Below are 12060 nucleotides of genomic sequence, written 5' to 3'. Positions count from 1 at the left end.
TCCTCACCTCTCTGAGCGCTGGGAAGCCCTAATCCCAGGGGCAGTTATGAAGCTCATGTGAGCACGTCTTTCCATGTGAACAACATGCATGTCCTACTCGCCGGATGGAGCCAGATTCACTCAGTGCCGAGAGGCCACATCCAGCTGCTCTTGGGACACCTGGACGTGTTTGGAGCCTTGCTCCTCAAGGACCTGCCAGTGAAGACATGGCGGTGCCTGTGCATTTATGTGGACATGAGCCTGATGGCCACAGCCGGACTGTAGGATGCCTACAAGGTCTCCCCATGCAGGAACACGGCTGTTCTAGCCATCTACGTGTTACCTGCTTCAGGGGCATGGTCACTGATGGGCGTGGTGAATGACTACGTGGTGAGTGACGGGACGTGGTGACTGACAGGACATGGTGACTGACAGGACATGGTGACTGACATGATGTGGTGACTGACAGGAAGTGGGGCATGGTGACTGAGAGGGCATGTGAATGATGGGGTATGTTGACTGATAGGGCATTGTGACTGACAGGACATGGTGACTGACAGGACATGGTGACTGACATGATGTGGTGACTGACATGATGTGGTGACTGACAGGAAGTGGGGCATGGTGACTGAGAGGGCATGTGAATGATGGGGTATGTTGATTGTTGGGGCATTGTATGTTGACTGTGGGGGCATGTGACTGACAGGACGTGGTGACTGTTGGGGCATGGTGACTGTGGGGGCATGTGACTGTTAGGACATGGTGACTGATGGGGAGTGGTGACTGACAGGACGTGGTGATTGGGGGAGCATGCTTCCAGTGCAGCCCTGTTCTCAGGTATAGCCACAGCACGGTTGGAGGAGGTAAACGCATGGCAGGCTCCGACAGGCGTGCCATGGCATCATGACAGGGCACATGGTGGAACCACCATGTTCAAGGCCCGAGAACAAGGCCAGTGGGCTCAGCCAGTTGAAACTCACAGAACTCATCTGCAGAGTACAGATTGCAGTTGTCAAAGGGCAGGGCACTGTGAAGACATTTTATCTAAAAGCAGGAAATCCAGTAGCCTGCTTCTGCCTCAAACTTGTAAGGTAAAGAAATAGCCTGAAAATATGAGAGATGAAAAAAAAATAATAAAAGTAGGGCCAGGCGTCAGGCCTGGTGAGTAAGACACTGGATTGGACACCCGTATCCGTATTGGTGTGCTGGGTTCAGGCTCCAGGAATTCACTAACTTCCTGCTCATGGGGGTCCATGGCTTCCAGCTCCCGTCACTCCTGTGGGGCCTGGCTTTATTTCCTGGTCTTTGACCCCGACATCATCCCAGCTAGCCCTCAGCTGTGGCAGAATTGAGAGGATGATGGGAACACATCTTCTCTCTCTCTCAAACCCCTTCCCTCTCTGAAATAGAGTAACAAAAAAAGGAGTTTTCTGAAAACACAGTGAAAATGGAATCATTAACACCTGAATGAGTCAGAAGAGGAGAGAAAAGCATTTCTATTTGTTAACCCAGGAAATGGAAAAATCCCTTTTTGTGATCTTACATTGCAGTAAGATTCTCATTTTCAAGATGGGTAATTAATTTCGTCTCAAGCCCTAGAGGAAAATATGGCTGCTAACCTGCAGTGTGTAATTGAAGGTTCCAGAGGGACTGCAGATTTATATCGTCAATGACTTGGCAAAATCCTGTTCCCTGGACTTGCTCTAACACTTAAAGCTGTTGGACTGCTCTGCAAGGGCTGCATTTGTATGGAATCCCTAGGAGGTGAGTCCACAATTGCCCAGGGGTTCTGCTCCAGCACATAGCAGCTCGCATAGTCAACAGCCGTGAACTCAGGGCCCTAGTCCCACTCATGGGACCCAACCTTTCATGTGCGTCTGTTCCACAGCTGGCTGAGGCTGCCAGGTGCTGTCAGGTGGTGTTTAGAGCAGGAGGGTAGAAGCGGGGCTGCGTGGGATCTGCTTGTTCCTGGCCTTGGGCTTTAGGGTGGCTTGTAGACAAGCTGTGTGTGTTTGATCCAGTGCACATAGATACCCACCAGGAACAGCAGTCTAACGAGAAAGCATTTCCAGGAACCGTTGCCAGTAAGGAATACTAGCACTCACTGTGATAGTTTTTAAAAAGCAAACAAAGTTGTATTATGTCAAAGTACATCTGAAAATGCATACTATAAGGTGCACATTATGGGGAATTGGAAGAATGAACTCTGTCTTATAATGAACCATGGAAAAGTGCAGGAAATGAAATCCAAGTCTGAGAGAGATTTCAGATTTTATCTGGTAACCGAGGAATTGGCAAGGAGCAAAAACCACAGGCAGACAGGTTGTGCAGGAGAGCCTAGGATCTTTGTCTCTTGTGCAACACAGTGGTAAGGCCATGCGTCTTCTGTGAGCTCTGTACACGCACAGTTCACTCCGTACCAAGCGAACAAAGACGCACGGACAGAGATGCCAGATCTTGCCACTCCAGGAGGTGAGGAGTTTGTGCACCTGGGGAAGGACTCGGGAATGGAAGGATATTGCTTGGGAGCGAAGCTGCCGGGACCTGTGTGCCACAGGGGCCATGAGCAGAGACACATGGCAGAGAGCAGGTGACCCACTGGGGTGGAAGCTTGAGCAGTGGTCTGCACACGGGGACAGAAGCCTGTTCCGCAGAGACCTTGAGTCCTCGGAGCACCAGCTGCTGACCTGGGGAGTACTGGCCAGGAACCCCAGGAACACTCCCAAGCAGTGTGTGGCTTGGGCTGAAGGGTAGATGACTGGCTTAGAGGGTGTCTGTGAGGGGTGGCTGAGAATTTCGGTCTGCATGCCGGGGGAGGGAGGTTGCCACGCTTTCTCCTCTGTGGCAGTGCTGGCTCTGCGTCTTCCCTTGGAGCTCGGGACAGCTTTGTGCCTTGGCAGAAGGCAGCACCTCCAGGGCGACCCAGGACTACATTCCGCCAACTGCCTTTGCCTCGTTCTTCTCTCCCTTGCTCCTTCTGGATCATCATCTCTGTATTCTTCCAAGTTTCTTGTTAATTCGCTCTATTTGCTCTAGCTTTTCATAGTCTCTTGATTTTCTCTGTCTTACTGGCCACCAAGACCCCTTCCTTCTCTCCACCTTGCTTTTCCACAGTTTCCTGATTAGCCCATAAGTATAAATATACAAACATGAATTCACTGTCCAGCTGGAGTGCAGGATATTAAGCACAGAGTGGCTCTTAGTTCATCCCATGAGGTGTTGGTTCAGAGTTTACAAGTTCTTGGAAAATCTATCAGCGAAACCATAGAATGACTTACCAAGCAACTTTGTGATGTGAGTTAGGTTTGAAGCACTTTGCTCTGATGCCTACCCAGTTCCTCACGTCACTGCAGTCATGAATAAACAGCTCCTTCACTGTGTCGCACAGGTAACCCTCACTAAGCTGCTGCTGAGGTCAGCTGCGTGGGGTTGGGTCCTACTTGACAGTGCTCAGAGAAAGTGTTCGGGCAGCTGTGACGTGTGTCCACTGGGAATGACCAGTAAATGGAGAGAGAGCTGGTGGCAGGTAATTGTGCAGTTCAGGAGCCGCTGGTACCTGGCGTCCTGGGTGTGGGTCATGGACACAGTGTGGAGTTGACACCTTAGTGAGCAGACACACATAGAACACATTCTAGCGGCCGACTCACTGTGAGTTGAATTATCCCAGATCCTTGAGTGCAGTGACATTACAAATTAAGGGGTGGTGAACTCTGCATCAGGTAACATTATAAGAGAAGAAGAAGCAGAAAACATGAGCCACCCAAAGGGCCTGGAGACAAACTGTACCTGGGAGGTGGTGAGTCCACATGCTGACAGAATCCCTGCTTGCTTGCCTCTGAGCACAGGCCAGCCGTGTTGCTGGCCGTCTGTGGGAGGAAGCCTGGCATTTACTGAAGATATCAGTTAAAGGATGAGTGAGGGGTCTTAGGAAAGGGGGTGTCTTAGGAGAGCTTTCACCGCAAGCATGCTGGAGAAGCGCAGGAAGATGGGGTTGCTGCAAGAAGCTCCTGTATCTGCTGTCCAAGCTATGCTTGCGATGGGGGTGGACTGCTGGATGAGCCTAGCAAATGCTCATTGAGTCCCAGTGCAGGCAGTGGCTTGGCCTAGGAGACACTAGACTGCAGGTCACTTCAGCAGCAACACACGGGGGTCCTCATGAGTCACACCTTACCATGACCTAAGTGGTGCTCACGCTGTTTAGATGTGCAGGAAATGTCTACCCATGGTACAGTTAGGATGTCTTCACAGCACTTGTCCTACTAGTGCTTTTCATCCATGAAAAGTAAGAAGTACACACACACTGTTAGCTGTCCAGCAGCGATGCACTTGGTGCACAGAGAGGATAATGACACGCGTGAACTGCTGACTGGTGGTCAATAGCCAGTTCATTAGGGGCATCACACTTTCATAGACCGAGAATCACATAGGATAAGGGGGGAGGTATTGAGCTTATCTGCAGAACCCATCAATTGTTTCTATACCCTTGTTTGGAACCGTTTTGTTTTGTATATCCACCAACTGTTCTCATACAAATGACATCCAGTCGGTTATACAAACGTATCCATTCTGTTGTTCTCATACAAATGCTATCAATCGTAATCCTGTGGTCGTTGAATTTCTAGGGTCACAATGTCCTTCTACAACATATTCTCATTAAAAATATTACAAGAAAACAGCATAATAACACTATATTATACCTAAGCCACCCCTAATTGAATATGCAATTGTATTTGAGGATTAATTTTAAAATGAGAAGAAATTAAGCTTGCAGAAATCACATCAAAGACATTTAATCAATGTGACTGCCTTTGGAACAGTTGGCAAGCCAGGGTAATGTTCTGTAGCGATGAATGTCCCTTACCGGCACAGGAACAATGCTGATCTGGCAGAGTTTGCACATCCGTTGAAACAGCACTGAATGTGTGTGTGTGTTTTTTTAAGTGACCATATTCGAAACTATTTTTATCCTTATCTACATGCTAACATTTTCATTCAAACTTAATAAATATTCAATCCAACATCATGTATATAGGAGCCAGTATCGACAGAACATCAGTAAAACAATGTAGAGTTTACATTAATAAGATACACTTTTAGTACATTTGACTGAGCTGTGCAGAAATCTTTCTTTGCAGAGTCTGAAATCTACATGCCATGTGTGGTCTCTCAAGTGCCCTGGCCAGAGGGCTGGCCGATAGGGAGGGAACCAAGAGCAGAAGCCAGACGCCCTTGACTCGGGTCGGGGTGGGGTTGCTCCAGGAGTTGAGGATTGGGGGTGCTCAGCCTGGCAGAGATTTGCACAGGTCCTGCTGTCAGAGATGGGGGGATCGGCTCCGCAAAAACAGGGGTCCTCTGGCTTTGAAGTCAGAAGGGCCACTTTCCTCTGTGCTTTAAGGTAGGTATGCGTAATCTGGGTGTACTCTAGACAGTCCCCTAGATACCTCCTATGAAATCCTTTCATTCCGTCTCCCTAACACCTCAAAATATGACATTCAAACATCCGTATTCACAGAGCAGAAAATGAGACTCAGAAAGATCAATGGTTGCCTCATGTCATGGAGCTCCAAAAGCCAGCAGAGGGGTCAGCGCTCCTTCAGTAAGTGGTGGTCATGGGCTTCTCCAGCCCAATGGTCAAGTCATCTCAGGGACCTGCCTCCTGGTGTAGGTGATGTGGAGAGCAGTGAGGGAAGTCCTTCCAGGGCAGCTTCTGTCCCTGATGTCCGGCTGCTCCTGTCCCAGGTGTCTGTCTCCTCCTGTCCCTGGTGTCCAGCTCCTCCTCTCCTGGGCGTCCGGCTCCTCCTGTCCCAGGTGTCTGTCTCCTCCTCTCCTGGGCGTCCAGCTCTTCCTCTCCTGGGCGTTCGGCTCTTCCTGTCCCAAGCATCCGGTTCCTCCTGCCACAGGTGTCTGGTTCCTTCTGTCCCAGGTCTTCTAGCACGGGGCAATCTCTCTGCTTTCCATCTACCAAAATGAGAAGTAAGAGGTGTGGCTCCTACTTCATGATAAAAAGTACGTTTCAGGTATGAGGCTTTCCCAGGCAGACAATTGTGTCATGGCCAGGTTCGTCACATTCCAGGAAGACTGTGGCCATGTCTCATGTATTTCACCTCCACAGGCTACATACTCTCATGTACTGGAATAACAGGACCTTCAACTCTGACTTCATTCTGCTGGGGATCTTCGACCACAGCCCCACCCACACCTTCCTCTTCACACTCGTCCTGGCCATCTTCTTGGTGGCCCTGATGGGGAACTCGGCCATGGTCCTCCTCATCCGCGTGGACGCCCGGCTGCACACACCCATGTACATCCTGCTCAGCCAGCTCTCCCTCATAGACCTTATGCTCATCTGCACCACTGTGCCCAAGATGGCCTTCAACTACCTGTCCGGGAGGAGAACCATCTCACTGGCCGGCTGTGGAACCCAGATATTCTTCTATGTCTCACTGCTAGGAGTGGAATGCTTCCTGTTGGCAGCCATGTCCTATGACCGCTATGTGGCCATTTGCCAGCCCTTGAGGTACCCGATTCTCATGAGCCACAAAGTGTGTGGGCTCCTGGCAGCTGCATCCTGGCTGTTGGGCTACTCTGACGGCATTACTGTCCTTGTGGTTGCGTTGTCCTTCCCGTACTGTGGTGCCCGGGAAATATCCCACTTCTTCTGTGATGTCCCTTCTATGCTCACACTCTCCTGCACCAGCACCTCGGACTTCGAAAGGCTGATGTTCACCTGCTGTGTAGTCATGCTCCTCTTGCCAGTTGTCATCATCATCGCCTCTTACGTCCGGGTGATTCTGGCTGTCCTTCGCATGGGGTCTGGGGAAGGACGGCGCAAAGCCTTTGCCACCTGCTCCTCCCACCTAATGGTGGTGGGAATGTACTACGGGGCAGGCATGTTCATCTACATGCAACCCATTTCCCATCATTCTCCAACCGAGAACAAGATGGTGTCAGCCTTCTACACCATCCTCACCCCCATGCTGAACCCCCTCATCTACAGCCTGCGGAACAGGGAGGTGGCCAGGGCCTTCATGAAGGTGCTTGGGAAGGGGAAGTTCGGTCAGCGGATGGGCTGATAACCATCATGCTTTGTAAAGACTCAATCAGCATGCCCCACCACCCAATAGCTACTATCTCTGTGTTTAATAAACTGACAATGTATATGTAAACTGTAGCCAAACTCAGAACAGCAAAATGAAAGCTTCGTGCTTGGTCCGATGGACCCAAGCAATCCTGGCATAGCACTCCCCCATAGCAGCTGGATATGAACTTTCAGACAATCCATGAGAGAACACATTAGCCACAGTCTTAATGAACTTTAAAATATTGAAGTCATGTTGAGTACCTTTTCTTTTTCAAAGATTTACTTATTTCTTTGAAAGGTAGAGTTACAGAGAGAAGAAGAGGCAGGGAGAGAGTGAGAGAGGGAACAAGAGAGACAGAAAAATGTAGAAGCAGAGAGGTCTTTCGTCCTCTGGGTCACTCTCCAAATGGCTGCAGCAGCAGAGGCTGAGCCATGACGCGATCAGGAGCCTGAACTACCATCCTGGTCTCCCACGTGGATTTCCAGACCCTTCATCCGCTAATTCCCGGAGCGCATTAGCAGGGAGCTGGGCCAGCAGTGAGGTGCTGGGGCTCCAAGCAGTGCTCCTGTGGGAACAGCTTTACTGGCCGTGCCCTAGCACCAGCCCTGGGTCACTTCTCTCATCACAATGAGGGGAAAGTATAAACCTCAAGGAAGTCCCAGAAAACTCACAAGCACGTGGAAATTGAACAATATCCTCTTGACAAAGCAATAACCCAGAGAAAAGAATCAAGAGAAGCATGGAACAAGTAAATATGGGAGCACTGCGGACCACCACTGCAGAGACTCAGTGACGGCGGTCCTGAGAGGAATGGCTAGTGCGGCAGATGTCTGTGTTATGAATGAGGGAACACATTGAATAAATCACCTAGGCAGTGACCCCCAAAAACAGGAGACAAGAGGGGCAGGCGTGACCACCACCTGGGACATGTGAGGCCCATGTTGGAATGCCTGGCTTTAAGTTCGCTTTCCTGATAATGTGCCTCATGGAGCATGTGATGGCTCAATACTTAGTTCCTGCCACCCACATGGCAACCAAGATGGGGTTGCTGGCTTTTGGCTTCAGCCTGGCCCAGAAGATTTGTCTTCATCTATCCCTGTGTGTGTGTGTGTGTGTGTGTGTGTGATTCCACCTTTCAAATAGACATAAACACAGAAATAGGAAAAGAAGAAACTAAAGTCAAACTTATGAGAAAAAAGAAATAATGAACATTCATTCATGGCACTCAGGATACTCTGGCATGCCAGGGGATAGAGTTTGATATTAACAGATCACTTGGAAACAGACAGAAGGATGTGTGATGGATAAACACACACTTGCAAAGACAGATGACAGGCACTAGATGGCAGCTAGGAGGGGTGTACAATCTGGTCTGCAAGCACGAACACGGGGACAGCGTGACGGTGGCTCCACGGCCACGGGTCACGTGGACAAGCACGGGGACAGCGTGACGGTGGCTCCACGGCCACGGATCACACCCTCCAGACACCATTTCCCCACATGCTCATCTTTGCTTCCCTGAATCACTCTTGCAAAAGTGTATCTATTTTTTTCATAGAATGAACAAGGGTTGATTCTCACTGGCTGATTTTTCTAGGGAAATGTAACCCATGACTGTCTCTGATCTATAATACATGTGTGTTCTCAGTTCTAGAAATTTTGAGAGGCTTTGTGTTATGATTTTAGGAGGTTGCTTTGGTTGTTACAAATACTTTTTCACTTTCCACCTGAGTTAAACAGGTATTTCTTATGAGATAATGTGGACAGAGAGAACAAAGGCAGGGGCCTCTGCAGTCAATTACAAGGACCACGTGGACGACGTTAGCCAGCGACACTCTGGTTTCCTGGAGGCCAAGCAGGAAGCGGTTCCCAGTGTGCTGGGCACCACGTGGAAGCGTTAGCTCAACAGTACTCTGCTTCCCTGCAGGCTGAGCAGGAAGCGGTTCCCAGTGCACTGGGCACAGTGGCCAAGGCTGGAGCTAGTTGAAGCCCTCCTGTTGACAACATTTCTGTTTACATCATCTATTGGGGCTAATCAGCACTGGGCCCCCTGGGCCCTTGTCTTGGCAGCAAGAAGCCTGTTTTTATTCTGCTTTCTCTTTGTGAATTCCCCAAGCCATTTTCAACACTGATTTTAGACGAGATGGAAATCGGAGTGACACTTGGCTTGCCTATCCTGGCCTTAGAGGGCTACTAAATGAGAAGTCTGCTAACCTATTTGTCTTGTTCTCTGCTGAATTCTACTTTCAGACACTGGGTTTACTTTTCTTGCACAATATTTGTATTTCATTCTAAATTTTGTTTTTTTTTCAAATATGAGGGAAGGCTATACTGGAAATAATCATTAGAAGAAAATAAAATAGTCTCAAGGACTGGAAGAGTTCACGGGATATCAAAGTCTGATGCAAACGTGACTCGGATGACCAACTCATGTGCTGCTCCACACCTGTAAGCTGGGGTTTCCGGAACACCGTGGGGTTGAAAGGGCTCAGCGGCCAGGCCCCAGGGTCTGCCGGAGCGCACCACAGGAGACCTGGAGTAGTTAGCCCCATTCAGATCTGCACCACTTCCTTCCACACATTTCCCTTCGCTTCATCATTGCTTTGATGTTCACCTTTGTTGCTTTGCTGTTGCTCTGATGTCAATTTCAAGTGAAACAGGTAAATCCACTTTCTAAAACAATTTTCAAAATGTGGCATCAACCTCCCAGTGGCCACCTTTTTGGGAACTACACTGGAAAATCCCTTATTTTCTCTGTCTTGATTGACAGAGGTACGACTTTGTCCTTTCTGTGAACATGTGGAGAGGGTGGTGTGTGGCCCAGGCAAACGTGGGGAATGCCAAAATACAGTCCCTGCACAGGACTTCACACATATAGTTAGACAAATAGCTAAAGAAACTCCATTCCTAACTTAATGATTTTCCTAACTGCTTAGCAAATGTTAGAAAGAAGTGAAAACATGAGGAACGTGAGGCGTGCGCCTGCACGTACTAACAATACAAGAGAAATGGTGGCAGCACCCAAGGCTCTCTGTAACACCCCTTTCATTCCATCCTAGCGGCAGTCTCCCAGACCCCGCATCCCTGACAGAATTCCAGCTCATGCCAGTGTCTGTGGTGTGGTGGCAACAAACTGCTTGTGGCACCCTGTTTCTGCTGATTCTGCTGGCAGCTGTCTTTGGCAATCTCCTCATTATCACTGTTGCCACTTTGGACCAGCGTCTTCACAGTCCTATGTATTTCTTCCTCAAGCACTTGTCCTTCCTGGACCTCTGGTACATCCTGGTGACTCTCCCCAAGGCCACCGTGGACAGCCTGACAGGCAGCACGTCCATCTCCTTCTGGGGATGTGTGCTTCAGGTCTTCCTGGTGGTTGCCTTGGCTTGCACAGAGATGGCTTTGCTCACTGTCATGTCCTATGATCGCTATGTGGCCATCTGCCTCCCGCTACACTATGAGGTCATCATGAGCAGGGGCAGCTGTGTCAGCATGGTCACCTGCTGTTGGCTTAGTGGTGGACTCTCGGGAGTCCTGCACGCGGCCACCACCTTCTCCTTGCCCCTCACAGCTTCTGGCGAGCTTCATCAGTTCTTCTGTGAGATCCCTCAGCTGCTCCGACTCTCCTGCTCAGATGACTACCTGGCTGAGGTCGGAGCGGTTGCCGTCACGTCCTCTTTGAGTTTCATCTGCTTTCTCTCCATCACTCTCTCCTATGTTCACATCTTCTCAGCAGTGGTGAGGATCCCGTCCGTGAAGGGCCAGTCCCGAGCCTTCGCCACCTGCATCCCTCACCTGGCCACGGTGACTCTTTTCCTCGGTGGTGCCGCCATGGCCTACCTGAAGCCAGTGGAGGAGGTGCCTTCGGCCTTCAGCCTGCTGGTGTCTTTGTTCTATACAGTAGTCCCCCCGACTCTCAATCCTCTCATCTACAGCCTAAGGAACAAGGACATGAAGGCTGCTGTAAAGAAGTGTATACAGATTACATCACTGGATTCCCTCAGCTCTGGATAGGCCGACCTCTGTAGGAGCCAACTGGAATCACTGACACAGCCCCTGCTTCATTTCCTTGGATAATGTTCTGATATTCTATCTTCTTCCATGGCTCTTCCTGTCTGTATTCCAGTGGTCTCAGTTTTTCCACCGTTCAGGACTGCCTCTGATTTTCAACCAACACAGCTTTCTCTCTAACTTTCTAAAACTTCTATTTCTTCCCACTTAACATCAAATAGAAAGCATGTGCAGGTAATTTTCAAAGTTAGAAAAGTTCATGTCTGTGGCTAGATGATCTATTTTTTCCCACCAGCACTCACTGTCGTGTGCCACAGTTGTTCAAGACTCTGGAGGCTTTGACTGAGCAAATGAGCACCTGTCCTGCCCTCGTGTGAGGCAGGAACAAACTGCTTTTATAGACTGTGGGGAAACTGTGTGGGGTGGATGGGAGAAGGAGTCCAGTCTTAGAAAATGAAAACGTGTATTACAAACTTTGTATTAGGCTGCCGCATAACAAAGCTGGACTTCAAAAGGGATGTCTGGAAAAGGGACTTGAGCCTGTGAGTAAAGGGCGCAGGTGACAGTAAGAAAGCAGAGTGCTCTTACAGAAAGCGGGGCTGGAAAAGGACGGAATCATCACACTTGGAGAAATGACAGTGTCGAGAAATCGGAAGAAGAGAGATTTGCAATGAACAAGCTGCATACAAGAAACCATTGTAAAAACAGGCTTTACCATGTAAACTGAAAAGGAAGGAGTCAGATTAAACAAAAGATAAGAGATGATTTTAAGAGTAGAAGGGGAAAATGTAGTCATCCCTGGGCTTAAAGATGCGATACTTTATTAAACATGAGCAGAAAAATCTTTTATTCAAATGAAAAGTTAAATGTAAATTGTATCTAGTAGATGTGTATTATAGTCAGTGGATGAAACTGTGTTAGCCAGTTGATGCAAAAAATGGGGCTTGCATATAATGTCAAATTCACAGATTTATTCACCAAACACTCGCTG

At 49.1% G+C, this 12060-nt stretch overlaps 2 protein-coding genes across 2 annotated transcripts; both read left to right on the top strand.

The window, feature by feature from the left end:
* The first annotated feature begins 6104 nt into the window (after window positions 1-6104).
* LOC101519275 (olfactory receptor 2M3-like) lies at window positions 6105-7052 on the top strand. The gene has a single exon (XM_004586557.2). It carries the CDS (start codon window positions 6105-6107, stop codon window positions 7050-7052), a length of 948 nt encoding a protein of 315 aa, XP_004586614.2.
* A 3111-nt stretch (window positions 7053-10163) lies between these two features.
* On the top strand, window positions 10164-11072 carry LOC101519522 (olfactory receptor 14L1-like). Its single transcript, XM_004586558.2, has one exon. The coding sequence runs from the start codon at window positions 10164-10166 to the stop codon at window positions 11070-11072; it is 909 nt and encodes a 302-aa protein (XP_004586615.2).
* The last annotated feature ends 988 nt before the right edge of the window (window positions 11073-12060 follow it).

Source organism: Ochotona princeps, chromosome 19, assembly GCF_030435755.1.
Source record: "Ochotona princeps isolate mOchPri1 chromosome 19, mOchPri1.hap1, whole genome shotgun sequence".
Taxonomy (NCBI): Eukaryota; Metazoa; Chordata; class Mammalia; order Lagomorpha; family Ochotonidae; genus Ochotona; species Ochotona princeps.
Note: the sequence above shows the minus strand (reverse complement) of the source record. Positions and strands in the feature narration are given on the sequence as shown.